Here is a 17,500-nt window from a genome sequence, read left to right on the forward strand (position 1 = left end):
ACCACCGAGTACATCTGAAAATAAATAGAAGGTTGTCGAAACACTAATTAACTTTAGTTAGTCTTAATTATTTATCTAAACAAATCTGCGCTTTATATGAAAAGTCTTCTCATGTTCTACATTCATGTAACTGTCATCTGTAATGGATATCTGTGATTAAACGTATAAGATAACCATTTCCCAAACATTCCCCTGACACCCTTTTAAAAAAATGCATAAAGATGTTGCTGCTGGGCATATACAAATCAAATAAACACAGCCTATTAGATTTGTAGATTACATTATGATGAGAATTTAAACCATGTCATCGTTCTTAAATAATTAAGAAAAAATCTTATGCACGTGTAATATTTTGCATAATTTCTTGCGTTATAATGAATTTTGTAAAAAGTATTTTCCAAATTAGCTCTTTTTTGATGTTCTCAAGCCAGTTACATATTGTGATAATTTTGCACACAAAGCAGCCTACACATCTTCAATGCACTGATATAGGAATTCTGGGCCAATGCTGACATCTGGTATTTTTCATGTACATATCTGCTTATACTGATGCGACACAATAATTTATAAAATGTCAAAATTGCCAATGGATCCACCTAGATTAGTACTACAGAGATATATAACATTTGATGAACATTATAAATACAGTCAAAATAAATTCAATGCACTGTACTGCCTAAATATTCTGCTTTACAATAAACTCTTTTTTTAAAGCAAATCTGCAGTTTTCTACATCAAACCTCGCTACTATAAGCTTAATAGTTACTTGAACTCACTGGTAACCCACAGGATACAATTTCCCTGAAACTTCAGACAGGTCACTCAGCACACCCAATCTGTTAACCTGTAGAGAGCCTGTAAAGAGAAAAACATTTCTCTGCAGTCGTCACAAAGGAGGGTGTACAAAGTGAACAAAAAAAAAAAAAAAAAAAAAAAAAAAAAAAAAAAAGTCTCCACATTGTAACATAGTTTTTGATGCACTAGCAAAATGTGTTTGCCAAGCCGATCTATCAGGTGTACTGAGATGAGATCATGTTTACTAATAAAAAAAAGAAAGCAAATTGTTCATTATATACATTAATACCCACTGGTTTACTTACCTATCATCACATTAACAGACTCCGGCTCCAAGCCAGTCAGAAACTTTCTGCGAAGACTAATACCCTCAAAATCTACATAGACCCGTCTGAGAACCTCAAATCCATTCATCATCTACGAAGAGAGAAAAGAAACTTGTGGTAGTTTCTTTTGAGAATATAACAATATAACAATAACAGTGCATTTCAACTCAATGAACCTTGTTGTTGATGAGTTCACGGTGTTTGTGACAGTAGACCTTCTTATCACTCTGAAAGACACAGTGGCTGGCACGAGCACACATGAAGTGGTAGTTACTCTGACAGGTTGAGAGACAGCAGCCCACTGTTGCGCCCACCTGGCTACACCGCTCACAGCGCTGCAAAGAGACGAGACAATTGTTTTAAATGTGACCAGCCAATAATTACACATTACTTTCTTTTTGAAGTCGAGATGAGAATGGATACTTACTTGGCTCCTTTCAGCACAGGTAAAACTAATCAGTAATCTGTTAAGAACCAAATAAATGTGTATTTACCATGAATCGTCCCCTGGTTACAGCACTGTGGACATGTAACAATGCTCCCTTGACCTCCTGCACCTCAGCAGACCAGATACAACAGTTTACATGAGCCCACTCATTTTGCCCCAAGTACAGTAGCCTGCCTGCCTCCTATGAATACAATAGAAGCAGTGATGAGACAGCTGAACACAGACGGTAAAACAGCCATAAAAGAGCAACATGAGAACTTACATTGGGTTTAGCATCACCATGTTGCTGACAAAGAGAACATTGTCTTTCATCTATATCACGGCGATTCAAATTCAGAGGATCTGCAGTGTGTTAGGACACAAACACAAAACACAAACTCCTTTGAGCCATTACAGCAAAACTTCAGTGATATATTCATTATTCAATATCATAATATACCTGACACAGAATCAACTTCGATGAAACAAAGTTGAGTGCTATCCATATACAATCCAAAGGTCAAAAATAAATAAATAAAACTAAAGACTGATGTTTAGGATCTGGATAATGGGAAATTTTTACCATGTGCTTTTAAATGAACATTTTCTTGAGTCTCCTTTGTCCTGGTAATAGCACGGTCCTGTTCCTCCAGCCATTGGGCATAACTGTGCTCATCAGATGGTGGAATTATTGCCTCTGGCAGCATACCACTGTGGAACAAAAGGTCAATTTTATTCAAGATAAAAAGCTGCTTCAGAGTACCAACACAGTGCAACATAAACCTAGTTGTCTGCTTACAATTCACTAACATCTAACAAATATTGTACTGAAGTTTGTTTGAGAGAAGTCTTCCCAAGCAAGCTCTATACTGGTAACAACTCTGATTTGTTATCCACATAGGAACATAGGATCACCAATATGCAGGCTTGTATTTTATATTTGCTTTTGCCTTTTATGTTTGCAGATGTGAATTACAGAAAGATGTTTAAAACATTTTTCATTAGTAAATCGACTGTATGTATAAGGCTCTACAAACAAGAGGTGTAGGGCCATTCAGACGATCATTATGGCAGCACTAAGACCCTCAACAAATTCAATACAGCAACGGATGCATTGCCAATAGTTAAACCAATTTACTACCTTAGTTCTGCAATGTAAAAATCAATACAGCACTCTTGCTTGGAAATAGATCATCAATGAAATTGCTGGACTACACTACTAAACCAGCTAATGATTAACTGCTTTCCTAATTTATTAACAGAGTACGAGAGTTTAGTACGAGGAGGGTAGTGGTTTCACAGGCACAAGTCAGTGTTTCTTAATCTTACAGCAAAAACAAGGTCTACAGGACAATGAACAATCTGTAGTCCTGTGACCTTTTGCAAGGTACATTTCTTTTTAGGTCACACAACAATCTCAAGACCAGTCTGAACTTGCCAGTTCAAATTTATGCCAGGAACGTCATCACTGCTTCTGCTATCTTAGGCAGCACAGACACACCTTTTCAGAATCACCCCATTGGCTCTCGGGTAGCATACTTGCACACACAAAAAAAAAGAGAGAAGCAAATACCTTGGGAATTCTTTCAAAAGAGGTTTCCATGTTACAGGGTCCTGACTGTTAAACCAACTGAAAGTCTGCTCCAGCAACTGCCAAGAGAATACACATGGAGAAGGAATAAGATCATATTTTCGCTCATTGTGTAAGGTATTTTATTAATGTGGCTACAGTCTAACTTGGCAAATCTAGCAAGACTTCAGAAAAATGTCAGAGCTTAACGATAGTTTATCTAAACTTTATATTAACAGCTATCTGTCTGAACCTGAAACAATGTTGGGGACATTTTCATCACAGAATACAGCAGCCGTTTTAGTCTCATGTCAAAATGTTCTCTTTCCCCAATGATCTGTACTCAAGGCCTTGTTGGCTTTGAGAAGTTGCTGACAGTGGATAGTCATGTTATCCAGTTATGTTATTACTAACCAGCTGTTAAAACTGTTTAAGCTTCTAGTATATTTTTGTGCAACTTGGACAGAGCGGCATGCCACTTGGAGCACGTACAAAATACTAGCGATGTGCATGGGTACTCTACTAACTGCTCAAGGTACTGAGTATTCAAATACTGCAATCAATGTTTGGGTATTTGTATTTTAATAGCGGAAAACACAGAAAACAGTGTTGCTCCGCTAATGAACAGCTGAGAGTTTCACAGATGATGATCTTGTGTGGCTTGTTAGTTGATTTCAATTTTTTTTAAAATGACAAATGTGTTTCATTCACAGCATGTGACTGAGGATATGTCTCAGCTGATGTGGGTCAGTTCAGGATGCACATTTCTTCACACTAAAGACATTATGAGTCACTCATCCATACAAATGAGATTCTTCCAGCAGAAAGACTGAATCATAGCAAAAATTCTACATTGAACTTCGTTTACAGTAGTACAGAGAACTGAAATAAGAAATCAGAATGCACAAAACAATTTGGTCACTGCAAACATCTTAACACTTCCGAAGGATTCCTGAAAAGAACTGATGGAAGATACCCAACCCTACTCAAAACTAACAGACAAACTGCTTGGATGAATCAGTTGCACTGTGGTACTATACAAAGCTGCACTGCCAGGAGTTAGAAAAGTAATGATCATAGCATTTGTGTTCCCAATCTACCCTTAGATAGAAGATCTTGGCTTGGACAGTGGGCCTCTGCTCCTCTGAAAGATGTTCTTCTTCTTGTAGCTTCTGCATTAACAACCTCGCCAAATCTTCATGAAACATTTTCTATTCAGAAAGAACAGAGCAGAATTCAGAGCACAACAAAATCAGCAATGCCAGAACATCCCACAAAATAAGTCATGTATAAATATGCTGTGGGTGTTGGGACCCACAGAAATCAAACATATTAGACATAATAGATGTGTGCTAAACTTTGTGGTGCAGCCAGGACTCGAGCATAACACCAGCAATTTATACAAGACCCCCATAACATTACAAATGCAAGTTGAATAATAAGTGTTCCGCTAATGGAAACTGCTACTTTAGTCCTTTCATGCAGGAATGGATTTAGATGACCTGACTCACCAGTGTAGTGTAAAGACCTTCTTCAAGCTTCCTCTCCACAGCCCGAATATCACAGACCATCTTTCTGTCCTTTATGCTCTCAGCATCAGGACAAGCTTCACACTGTTCAGATAAAGACATAACAGTATACCAGTAAACAAACCCACTGCTATCACCAGCTATTAGGCATTAATAAGTAGACATGGATAAAGTGATGGGAAGAGGAGATAAGAAGAGCTGAGAGGAAACAACCTTTAAGTGAAGGAAAAAATTGGTGGCAAACTTTACCTGTGAGCAGGTACGGAGGTGGCAGGTGGTGAGAGAGTTCAGTAAGCCACTCATAACCTTCTCCAGACCGTCCCTTAGCACGTCTTGCACCACCTCCTGCCAGCCACTGGGGTGACTCTTACTGCATGCAGCACAAGAGAACACCAGACTCTTCCCTCGCAGCCTGCATAGCAGCTCATACAAGTCATCTGAAGGGCAGGTTTAAGGGGAAAAAAACAAAATAAAGTGAGCAAGAGAGATATGGGCAACAGAAAGATTAGAAACAAAATATAACTGTGGAAAATGCTGAAAGGTGACAGACTTTGCTAACTGACATTTAGCACAAATGTTAGTACATCAGTACAGTATAACACAGGGACTGGGTGTTGGCAGCAACGTGATACGATACGCATTATGATACAAGTACCACGATTCGAGACAGAAAGGAAGAAGAGTGCAACTTTCACACTTTTAACACAGACGCAGCAGCACATTCATGTGTGAGAGTCTGTGGCTGTAAAATTATTAGTAGACAACAACGTTCACTACAGGTGTTGGATCACATACTGCTCAGTTTAGTTTGCAACATACAGCTCAACAAACATCACCAAAATGCTAATGGTTAACCACTAACCACATCAGCTACAAACTAACACTTAATCACATTTATGGACTATAGCATTTCTGTGAAAGTGAAACTAACTCAAATACACAACTAGCAAGGATCATTTCATTCACACACACATAAGCACACTATAAACTACATAAACTATTCACTTCAGACTTGAAGACGTTTTATGCAAATAACCACTGTTCCCATTAAGATACATTTTCCGTAATGTAGTTTTCCAGCATGAAAGTTAGGACACAAGGCCTTGCTTTCTCCAGCCAGACCCAGGGTACCAAAAAAAAGACATTTATTTTCAGTTCACTTCATTTTGTTACAGAGTGCATATATCCATCCATCCATTTCTAAGCCGCTTCTCCGTCAGGGTCGCGGGGGGAAGCTGGAGCCTATCCCAGCAGTAGAGTGCATATATATATATATATATATATATATATATATATATATATATATATATATATATATATATATATATATATATATATATATGTGTGTGTGTGTGTGTGTGTGTGTGTGTGTGTGTGTGTGTGTGTGTGTGTATATATATATATATATATATATATATATATATATATATATATATTTTTACACACACGCACACACAGTATAACTATCTGAGAACTGCAAGTAACTAATATATTAAATAGTGCAGCAAAACTTCTCAGACACAAACACTAACCTGTGAGACCCTCACACTTTGGATGCACCCAATGGGCACATCGAGCACACTGCATCATCTTACTGTCAAACTCATGCTCTTGGTAGCACTTGAGGCACACTGTGCAGAAGTTACCTGAAGGAAAAAAAAACCCACAAAAAAAAAGGACATTAACAGTAAGAACATACACAGACTAGCACTGCATCAGATGTGCTGTGACTGCATTATTTCCAGTGTATGCACCCTCACGCCACTAGCAATGCATCAGATGTACACCTGGCTTGACTCACAGTGAAGAAGCTAGCTATGGAAGTCTTGTGAGAAGCAGCAGCGGTGTGTTTTTCCCATTACATTTGGCTTGTTAATTCATCTTCTCCAGTGTTCCAATGTCAACACATTTGTTTCAGTCTTGGTGCTTTTGGCGATCTGGAATCTTTAGTGCTTCAAACATGATGAGATGACTAACTGCAGGGGGGGTCCAGGAAATTCCAAATGTTTTTGAAGCACGTACTATTTTCTATGAATTTTCCATGCCTGGAAAACCAAATTTCTATATTCCATGACTTTTCCAGGATTTTCATGATTGGACAAACCCCAAAACTTGCACTACTGTTTGCTGAAAATAAAGGAAAAGAACCATAGCCTTGTGTATCTGGAGGTTTTTTTGTTACCCCCCCCCCACCGTTGTACCAAACTCATACTGAACCATGATATCCAAACCACGGTGTAAATGGAACCATGTTTTCTATGTACTGTTCACCCCTAACTAGGGAGTGTAGCTATTGCCTACCTCATACCTGACGTAATTACCACACACTTAGCCTTCCTAAAGAGAGTGAATAATATCCAGCAACTTGGTAGCTTGTGGTAACTTTTACGGAACATGCAATGTAAAGTTCCACAAGCCCAGGTCAGCTAGAAATGATTATGTAACTATCCTAATTCGAAGTAATTGTCTAAACAAAAATATGTTATCGCCACCAAAAAGGAATTAATAGTCAAAAAGGAAAAACAGTAGTTTTGATTATTACTGTAGTGAAAGGCAGTACCTTGGCTGTGAAGGTTGCTGCACTGTGGGCAGAGATTTAACTCATGATTCCAGGCCATGTCCCATGACTTCCCTGGGGTCACCCCACAGCTCTTACACCGAATACACATCATACACACCTATGCAGAAAAAAATGCACACAAAATACATATTTACACTTTTTTTGACATGTACATGTGGACACACAAATTACAAAGCAGTTCAAACTTACCCAAGGAGTGTTACACTTGGCTGGTTTGGGATATGTGGGTCCTAGACATGAAGGGTGGTAGCAGTACAAGCACCTTTTACACTGCAAAACCGGCTACAAAAAAAACAGAAGCAGACAAACATAGCAGTCTGTTTTGCATTAAAGTTCTTGCATTAAAGTAAAGAAATAGTACACATTAGTTTGTACAGGGTTTTTTTTGTAATACTGTTAACTGTTCAGCATTTTTTCAATTCAACAGCTTCAAAAATTATTACTACTACTATTATTCCCCCATCCAGAAAAAGCTGATCTTCAAAAACAATAATTATTCCAAAGGCTATAAGCCTAATTCACTAACCAGCATTTTATAACTTGGCCACAAAGCGGGACAAACAAACATTGTGCTGAGCTTGGTGTGGAAGAACTTGACTAGCCTGCACTGAGTGCAAACTTAACACTCAAGAAACACAGACAGTAATCCATCCAAACTTTAATTCTTATGTAGCTAAATAGAAGAGGATACCCAAAACAATGTCCACAAATATACTGAAAAACATTCCCAAAATAGCAAAGGGCGGACCAAAATGGCTTTGGAATGAGCATTAGTATTACAACTTTTTTGATACTGCCCAGGCCTACAATGCACTAAACAAGTAACTTATCAACTGTATGCTCTCTATACCACTACAGTTCACAATTAAGGTTATGGAAAGCTATTAGTTCATAAGTGAGGCTAACATTTTAGTGTCATGGTCATAAAGAAAATGAGATACTTTTTTATACAGTACAGGAAACAAACATCGCTAGGCTCAATTTTCCTCCCTTTTAAAGTAAATGGAAGAAACCTATGATAGAAACGAGAACCAACGTAACATGTTAGAGATACAAGCTTTTCCAACTGGTTGTCATGTAATCTTGTCACTGCTTATGTGCATGAAGCCGATTTGAGCCTTATCACACTACTCGCATTGGCAATGATTGCTATGCTGCCTAGCAATGCTAACTCTTGCTAGCAAATGACTTCCAGCTTTTTGAACATGACAGCCGCTGCTTGCGAATGTGTGGCCAGGATGAAAGCCTGCATAGGAGCCTATTGCAAACAATGCAGTATTACACAGATGCAGTCTTGGAAATAACTCGTTCAGCTTTTTTTTTTTTTTTTTTTTTTTTTTTACTAAAGGTGTACAATGAAGTTGTGAATTTGCTTATCACTGTCTCAACGCCTAGTGAGAAGTTTTATGAGGTCTTACCTTAAGATGTAAAAATAGCAGAACCACTAGAGTGTTTAGAGTCACGCATGGAACATAATTTTAAGAGAGCCTCAGGAAATGTTCTCTGAGGAAGAATACTGGAATAATGGACTTCTACAAGCTTTTTTTTCCTGGACATACTAAACCAAAGATGAAATTGGTCATAATAAAATCAATTAAGCAGTAACGAAAGGTCATGTTGGTACCTTTCCATGTTTACTCTTACGGCCGCAGACATGGCAGTATTTGCAGCGCCTACAACACCAATTTTCTTTGTTGTCCTTCTGTGGACGGTCGTCCACTGGAAGACAGAAGCGGTGGAAGGGCTCACAGCACATCTGACAAAAAATCATCTGCAAAAGAAACAGGTTCACGGTTTACCTTTGTCGCGTATGCCCATGTTAATGCAGATTATTTACAACTGACACTGTTTTTATCTTAAACAGTTCAAATAATTAACGTGAGTCAAATTTTTTTTTTACTTAAAAAAAGAGAATTCCACCAAATTCTGCACCCAAACATTGAGTGTTTTGATGTAAAATGGTTCACCGTAGAGAAACTTTCCAGTTCATTTCTTTATAGTGGTGGTGATATGAACCGAGAGTTGTGATGTCTACAAAACAAATACAGACATTTTATTTACTATTACTACATTTATTTACCTCATGATGGCCTTTACTAGCACAGAGCAGACACACATACTCTGGTGTGATTGGAATCGATGTGAGAATACTCAAACCCCCCATCGCCCAAACATTCTGAATGTTGCAGTCCTCCTGAAAAAGAGGGAGAGAAAGCATTTGTAAGCCTTTCAAAATATTTCTGGTATAAAAAAAAGTATTAAAACGTACAAGACTGCATTGTATAACAGTAATTTACAGGTTTAGGAGGTTTTAAAAAGCTTGAAAGCTTGTTGAAGCCTTAGAAGCTGAGCTCACTCCTTGATTGACAAAGCACTGACTTTTTGTCAGAGAAATATATTACAACTCTTACTGGACCCCAAAAGAGACTAGCCTATCTGTGCCCTCTCTGTCACATTCTTCACAATGTGTCCTTGGCAATGAGCCTTCATTAAGGCATTCGTGTTTTGGAAAAGCAAAGTATTCCATAACACTCTTGCCCACCAATACAAGTGAAACATGTTAAAACATCTGTTAAAACATAAAAATCAATAACCCTTAGCCTGTATATTTTCTGTGTCTTGCCATGATAAATACAATGGAAACAGAGTGGAACAGTAGGACAATAATACAGTGCACTGTCATATGTAAAAACAAAAGCATTTTAAAATTATGATGTGTAAAAGTATATTTCTACATCTGAACAGATAAATAATCCCATTTATATGTTAGGGTGGAATTTAGTAAACATTAAAAGTCGTGTGCGTTATCAGTTTTAGTGGTTTGTACACCAACACTGCTGGTGTTGTCCTAGCATGGAGATTACAGCAATTGCTAACGGCTAACCCCAAGAGACTGGCTTTTACTTCCACTCTCTTTTCCCTCTTTAAATCATTATAATCTGATGTCTGCTCCTTTGACAACAAACTGGGCTAACTGACCCCAGGCAGAAACTCACTACACTGGCAATGAGGAAATCAGCATGTTTTGCACTGTCTGTACATCACATTCTGTATTTATGTGCATACAGACATAACAGTTTTAACAAAACTAATACCTTGAAAAACTTCAACCAGCATGTGGCTCAGTACCAGCTACAGTGGTGACTATGAAGTGAAAAATGAGTTGTTACATTAGTAAGGTAATGAGAGCTCAAAAGAATCATTACACCTCTACTTTCCTCTAAGTGACTGTCTCACTTTAGCATTAATTAGCCTGACCTACGGAGTGGCAAGTTTTGCCTGCTAAGCCATCTCCCAAACAGCACTGAACAGGTTCGATTTCAGCCAGTCATTCTTTACTGTCACTCTTCTTCTGCTCTCTCATTTATCAACATCTAAATTTGTCTCAAAAGAGCCGTTTTCAGAATCAACACTGGTGCGTGGAATTCTGCATTTGAGGCCTGACCTTAACAAGTAGGCTATAGATACAAACATCACAGAACAAGTTTAATTTCTCATTTCTGTCCAACTCAGCAGTTGCTCTATTATACACAATCAGATTTTACAGTATTTTTAATCATCTAAACTTGTCAGTGCTTTATTTAGTTAGAATCCGACATGTTCTGTGGTGAGCACAGCTGTTAACAATTAGCAGCTTCTCTCTCCTAGTTATTAGCACTGTTTGATGTTTATCAGTTCTTAGATAGATTTGACATTTACTTAATGATGGCTTGAAAATAATGCACTATGTTCACTTATTTGGTGACCAGGTAAGCAAACTACTCCTCATTTCAATTTTGAAATTACATACAGATGAGACAGCAAAAAGCATTATATGATATTATGCGTCACTTGCGTTACTTTTGCCACCTTCTCCACCCGCCTTCTACCACCCCCTTTTATCCAATCTTTCAAGGCAACCAGGTTACTCTGGACATTTTTTTGTTAAACCAACGAATAATTAAAAATGTACCATTTCGATGTTAACAAAAGGCAGACATTGCAGAAATGTAAAGAATATTTCATGTTAAACAAAAAAAAGGTTATGCACATAACTTCAAATTCAAATTGCAAGACAGATCCTCTTCCATTCATAAATGCAAATGTTGTGCTGAGAAAAAATTCTGAATCAAAACTTTTTAATACACAGTTATGTGCTTTTGTTACCATCAGTGCTAAAGGCAAATTGTAAGGGTTAAAACAAATGTTCTAGAGACCGTTTGGTTGCCAGCCTTGCTCTGACCTTGAAGTCCACCCGGATTTTGTGCGTTGACTCTTGTGCTTGTGGCTCCCGCTGGGTGAAGCCGTTGGCCAACGCGGCCAGAACACTAGGCGGCGTGTGCTCCGCTGAGCTCTGGGAACGAGTAAGACAGTGGAGGTCAGTAAGGGCTTGCTCCTGTGCTCCCTCCTTTTCCACCTGCTCCCCTCCATCTGCCTTCTCTTCCTGTGCTTTTTTGGCATCAGGCTGGCGTGACACTGCCGCCACGGACAATTCGGCCGCTCGCACCACACTAAGCGGCAGCCTCTGCAGCCGCAGCTGGAGCTTCAGCTTGAGCTTTAGAGACGGGCTTCCGGTAGGAATGGGGGGGTTGTTGGGTGTAGACGGTGATGACTCTCTGGGCTTCGGGGCCTGTGAGGGAGGGCAATGCTGAAGCTGGGAGAGTAGGAGAACGAGACGAAAACGGGGAGGGAGGGGGCGTTAAAGCAAGATTGCAAGATAACCACCGCAAAGGTGCAACGCAGAGCAGGTGAGCAGCTGAAGAGGAGGACAAGCACTTGCTTTAGAAGACGAGAGCATGAAGGAAGATTAGGTGGGAAAAGATAGAAGAGGAGAACTACAACAAATTGCCCAACAGTTAATTAAAGATGCCAAGCTAACAGATTACGTGCAGGGTTAGACCGCAGCTGTGGGGAAAAAGAGGAAAAATATTATTGCATTCTACAAAGAACCGAAGCTGAAAGAGCCCACAGGACTACAGTTTTAAGCACCTTGTGAACAAACCTGAACAGGCACCCTGTTAAAGAGCTTCAGACACTCTTCCACAATCAGAACCACATCCGATGTTTTAGTTCATAGCACTAATCGGCAGAAACTCACCAAGTAACCCCTCACAGAAACATTTGTTATGCTAGGCTTCTAAATAAATAAATCCATTAGATGAATGGTAATTTGTTTACTATACAACTGTTCTGAATGTGGCACACACCTTCATATGTTAAGATTACATGTAACTAGAATGTGGGAGCGCAGTGAAAAAGCAAAGATGCTCTGTGTGTCAAAGAAACTGAAGCCTGTTTGACTAAATTTCACAGTGTCTACAATAATGTACTATACACAATTAAAACCATAGTATACAGAATTAGCGAATACCAGCACATTCTATTCGAAAGCAACGTACTTAATACCTGTTATGATAAGCATAGGCACTATGTAAACTGTATAAACTTCAGTGAGAATGTTCCTAACCGAATTGCTCTGGACCTGAAAATATTTCAATGCAAACCTGAAATATTTAAATGTGATATGAATGAATGGTTCCAATTGTGGAAAAGTTGATAAAGGAGTTAGTGAGGAAAGCCCAAAGATGCTCTCATGTATTTAGAGACACTGGAGAGTATTTCAGTTTTATAAAGTATATGGTTATAATCTTGAAGATGCAAAAGAGAAGCATTTGAACCAAGTACAACTGATGAAAGCTAATAAAACCAGTAATCAATTATCATATGCAAACTTATCTGAAAGAAAAAAAAATTTAGATATATATCTATATCTATCTCACTCCTTTTTTCCCCTCAATGCAAATTCCCAGAAAATACATAATTTCCACTTCTTCACACATAACACATTGCAAAATGTTTTTCTGGTATTACAGTGAGGTGATTAAGGCAAGACAAAACTTCAGGGTTATACTGTCCAGCTTTGCTTCAAGAATGCAAACTATTTGGCAGCATGCAGTAGCGGACAGAAAAAGAGCCCATCACCTTTAAAGCACACTTTCCAAAATTAAGGCCACAGACTAAGGCCCAATCCTATTTCACCCCTTGCCCCTTCCACTTAGCTCTTAGCCCTCTGTTTTGCACAGTCACGTCTAGGGTTAGGGTATGATGGGGTTAGGGTGACACTCGAATATAAGGGGTAGGGGTAAAAAGAAGAAATGGGATTGGACCTAAATTACAGCTATTCAATTCACAGCCATTTGCTACATTCCAACAGTGCAAGATGTTCTAAAATGACACTGATAAAATTATTAGCAGACTAGTAAAAATGATTAGATTGTTGAAATTATTAGATTGTTTCTGGAAGCAAGCAACTTTAAAGTACCTTATCAATTCGGCGGCGGCCCCAAAGCCCTCGTGGCAGGCCAGGCTTCCGTGGCTTCCCCACCTCATATCGTGCATTAGGAGGTGCAGCGGTATCTGTAAGAAAGAGAAGGGACAGGATCCTCAGATGACACCATTCAGGGTCCAACAAGAAAATTTACTGTCCTAAAAATAGTTTATATATTTCATACAGAGTTTTGTTCATACTGTTCCAAAAATTTTTGCATTTTCCCCCCCAACCTATATATCATTAAGACACACATGCACATTTCTTTAAAACAAATTATTTACTCTTAAGATGACATTTTTTCCCCACTGTTAGCAGAAAATTCCATATCTACAAAAATATAAATTTACAGGTGAAGAACAAAACCTTGTTAAATTTGAATGCAAGTTAATGGAGCTACATTTTATTTTTCTGAACCATTTCTATTAATCCACTCATCATGTGATACATGATGTAACTTTGATACAATGTAAAAAGCAGCTTGTGTTCACAAATCAAGTGTAAAAAAAAAAAGAAAAAAAAAAGGAAAAATACCTGGCTCTGTTCCATCAGCGACAAAATGCTTGCATTATAATAAAAATACATGTAAACACTATTTTATTCTTTACATTTACAAAGAACTGTAGTTATTTTACTATTATTTTTGTGCACATGTGACAGAAAGAGAGAGAGTGAAAGTAATGGGAAGACAGGGAAGAAGAGGAGTCTTATTACTATTGCTACTATTATTATTATTATTATTATTATTATTATTATTATCATTATCATCATCATCATCATCTTCCTCCTCCTCCATCTTAGTGGTGGTAGTAGTAGCAATGGTAATTAAAACTACTGTTGTATACATTAGTCATATACAAGTGTCTCATTCGTTAAGGGATTTTTCCCATTAACCTGTACACTGTTTTCTACAACAATTTGTTCTACTTTGGCATTTTAGAGTAAGTTCATTTGTGGAATACTCCCAAAACCTCTCCCTTCATGCCCCAACGATGACTGAACAAACAACGCAACTGGCTTGATTTAACTCAACTGGATTAAACTATTTCATATGTGTTTTCATATGAAAGAACACAATATCAGGTACATTATTCACCAAATGGATTTTTACCAAAAACATCAAATAGTCAACAAAGACAGCTAAGCAACAGATTTTCAACACTGTCCTGACTTTTAACTTGTCATGGGAATTCAGCCAATCATCAATGAACCCTGCCATCTATCATAGTCAATTTCCAGCTAGAATCAACTGGTTAGTACATTTGTAGACACCAAAGACTTTACTAGCAAGCTTGAGAGGTGGCAAACATCCTGAAAGAACACGCAAGACCAGTATCTCCATTACTACAGAAGGAAGAATATGGGCCAGCCAATCACCAGTTGGAGCCGATCATTGTAGACCAGAAGTAGCTAAAAAAAACTCCTGCATTAATCCTTTTATACCAGACATGTATGACAGTGGTCACACATGCACAACGTGCAATTATACTTCACTTCTATTTTCTTCCAGCTGCCCAAAGCAGCATGATAGTTGTAACTATCAAGAAGCAATACAAATATACATTCATGGTATACTGTAACAGAAAGCAGCTAAAACAAGCTACAGCTACAAGGTGCAAACTGTTGGTGAAAATCTTTCAAAAGAGCAAAAAAAAAGTATTAAAAACAACAAAAAAAAAGTATGGCAATATTTTATTAACAGATAAACACATGAGACAAAGAATACACTGCAAAGACATTGAAAGCATATCACTGTTGTCGCAACAAAATCTTGTATCTCTATTTTTTAATTTTCAGTTTGCCATAATGTGAAAATGCATGTTGGCCTTTACATTGTAATTGTGTAGCATGGACCAAAATAAATGTCCAAAAATGACTTGGGGGGAGGGGGGAGTCTGAATCCATTGATTTACATTGAAAGTAATGTATGTTTTTTCCTTCTCCTGTAAAGTTACCATATTGGAGATTTTGCTCCGACAGCAGTGATATATATGCTTGTGGAAGCAGCAGAAACAATCCAGCAATTTATCAATTACTAGTACACTGCACAACACGCTATTATGCAGGTTTCTCCTGGTATCATAAGAACTGTTGGAGAAGGTGAGCAAAAAGCTCAGGATTAATTACCACACAATACCACAGGGACAAAACAAAAACCTAACATCCGAATAAAGTAAAACTGTTCACATAAGATCACCTTCTAGGAAGTCCTAGGAAGAATATTATCATCTGATTTATGAAGTTAATGTGAAGAAGGAAAACAGACTGAAGCTTGGTTCACGGTAATAGAACACTTTAGAATTCATACCATTAGCTTGATCAGTTGGTGCACTACTGCTCTCTTCCTTTCCTGTGTCTCCGTTGGCTGGCTCCGTGTCAGTGGAGTCGGATTCTAACAGGTTGCTGTAGCATCGTGGAGTGACCCGTCGCCTAGGCTGCCTCCTAGTGGGGCTGAGTGTACTAGCTGGGTCCACTTGGCTAGACTCCTCCTCTTTTGCACCACTCTGCTCGCCCTCTTCCTCTCCGCTGCTGCATGGATAAGCTGCCGCGGAAATCTGGCGTCGCTTCATCTGAACTGCGAAAAAGAGACTTGGTCAAATAAGAAGTCAAATGGGGTGAGGGAGATTAAATGAAATGCATCATTAAAACGCTTTACAGGTTATGAAAATGCATAACAAAATGAAAAAAAAAAAAAAAAACCTGCTCCACAAACTCAGAAGAAACATTGGCAACTAAAAACATTTAACAACGTGGGATTCCCCCCCCCGCCAAAAAAATGGGAGAGGACCAAAAGTTATTTAATGGTCTTTCCCTCCAGAACGTTTAGAAAATGTCTTACGAGTCAATAGGGCCTGTCAACAATATTCAGTGTTATTTATATGGGCTTCCTGTATTTACAGCAATATGCAGTTACTGTGAATGCTTGTCCTACTAATATTAAAAAATTGCAGAATGAAAAAAGATACCAAAAGAATCATCATTCAATAAAATGACATGAAAAGTAAATTATTCAAAAATAAAGTTCCATTTGAATAACTGGTACTTTTTCCTGTTTTAAGAAAGCATGCACGCTTCAGTGCATCAGTGCACACTGAGAGGAAACAAAGCAAGACACCAGTAGTGCACACAGGCAGTGTAAAAACAGCGATTTATGGTTAGCCTTATCCAAGTGATTTTCCTACTGCTCCTGATTGCTTGTTAGCATGATCTGCCCTGCTTTTTTTCCCCCCAGAATAAACGACAAGAGCAAGTCGTCCAACAGAAGCAGAAAGAAACTTAAGTGTACCAGGTGTTAAGACAAACATAGCTGAGTTCAGCTCGGGCTCAAGTATAAAGCTTTTGTTGTATGGCTTAAAACTTGAAAAATCAAGGTAAAACCACTTTCACCCTCTCGCTTTGATGTGACCAAGAAGCTGTTCATCAACTGGTTTTCCCTTTAGCTCATTACTTTGTAAAAGGTATAAATTAAAAAAAAAAAAATCTAGTTAGCTGTAAAATACCAACAACTAACAAAAATAAAATAAAAATCAAGCAGCAAAATTTGGTATCATTTTTACAGAATGTTTGAATATTCTAAATATTTGTTACAATATTCAAAAACAAAAAGAATTTGAGCTCTAAAAAATACAATTTCATTGCCTATGGGGATGCTAATGGACCAAATCCATTTTGAGTCAAGCGTGAGGAGAAGCTAGCAAATGTGGCAAAGAAGCCATCCAATTACTTCACTATCTGGAGGCAAAATATTCCTTCACAACAGCAACACTCAGCCTAATCACCACCCCCTCAAGCTCCCCTCTTAGGTCCATTAAAACTATTACAGGCTTGGTCTACACTGATTAAAAACAATACAGTGATCTTTAATAAGTTTCTCAGTGGTTAAGCAATCATCTGGGTTGTGCTCTGCACAAAAAGAAATGGGAACAATCTTAATCATCTGGTTGAAAACTAAACTTTAAGATGAT

At 38.1% G+C, this 17,500-nt stretch overlaps 1 protein-coding gene across 1 annotated transcript in view; it reads right to left on the reverse strand.

Moving 5' to 3' along the window:
- The window catches only part of kmt2ba (lysine (K)-specific methyltransferase 2Ba), a 42,423-nt gene that overhangs the window by 8,577 nt on the left and 16,346 nt on the right, over nucleotides 1-17,500 (reverse strand). The window contains exons 9-27 of the mRNA XM_017715370.2: nucleotides 15,844-16,110; nucleotides 13,530-13,624; nucleotides 11,451-11,837; nucleotides 9,309-9,422; nucleotides 8,853-8,999; nucleotides 7,418-7,510; nucleotides 7,208-7,325; nucleotides 6,180-6,293; nucleotides 4,897-5,084; nucleotides 4,630-4,731; nucleotides 4,219-4,329; nucleotides 3,122-3,198; nucleotides 2,132-2,259; nucleotides 1,832-1,911; nucleotides 1,616-1,750; nucleotides 1,298-1,456; nucleotides 1,101-1,212; nucleotides 777-855; nucleotides 1-14 (exon numbers count right to left, since the gene is read on the reverse strand). The exon at nucleotides 1-14 is cut by the window's left edge and continues 147 nt beyond it. Coding sequence (XP_017570859.2) covers nucleotides 1-14; nucleotides 777-855; nucleotides 1,101-1,212; nucleotides 1,298-1,456; nucleotides 1,616-1,750; nucleotides 1,832-1,911; nucleotides 2,132-2,259; nucleotides 3,122-3,198; nucleotides 4,219-4,329; nucleotides 4,630-4,731; nucleotides 4,897-5,084; nucleotides 6,180-6,293; nucleotides 7,208-7,325; nucleotides 7,418-7,510; nucleotides 8,853-8,999; nucleotides 9,309-9,422; nucleotides 11,451-11,837; nucleotides 13,530-13,624; nucleotides 15,844-16,110 — 2,520 coding nt within the window. The remainder of the gene's footprint in view (nucleotides 15-776; nucleotides 856-1,100; nucleotides 1,213-1,297; nucleotides 1,457-1,615; nucleotides 1,751-1,831; nucleotides 1,912-2,131; nucleotides 2,260-3,121; nucleotides 3,199-4,218; nucleotides 4,330-4,629; nucleotides 4,732-4,896; nucleotides 5,085-6,179; nucleotides 6,294-7,207; nucleotides 7,326-7,417; nucleotides 7,511-8,852; nucleotides 9,000-9,308; nucleotides 9,423-11,450; nucleotides 11,838-13,529; nucleotides 13,625-15,843; nucleotides 16,111-17,500) is intronic.

Source organism: Pygocentrus nattereri, chromosome 1 (genome assembly GCF_015220715.1).
Source record: "Pygocentrus nattereri isolate fPygNat1 chromosome 1, fPygNat1.pri, whole genome shotgun sequence".
Classification (NCBI taxonomy): domain Eukaryota; kingdom Metazoa; phylum Chordata; class Actinopteri; order Characiformes; family Serrasalmidae; genus Pygocentrus; species Pygocentrus nattereri.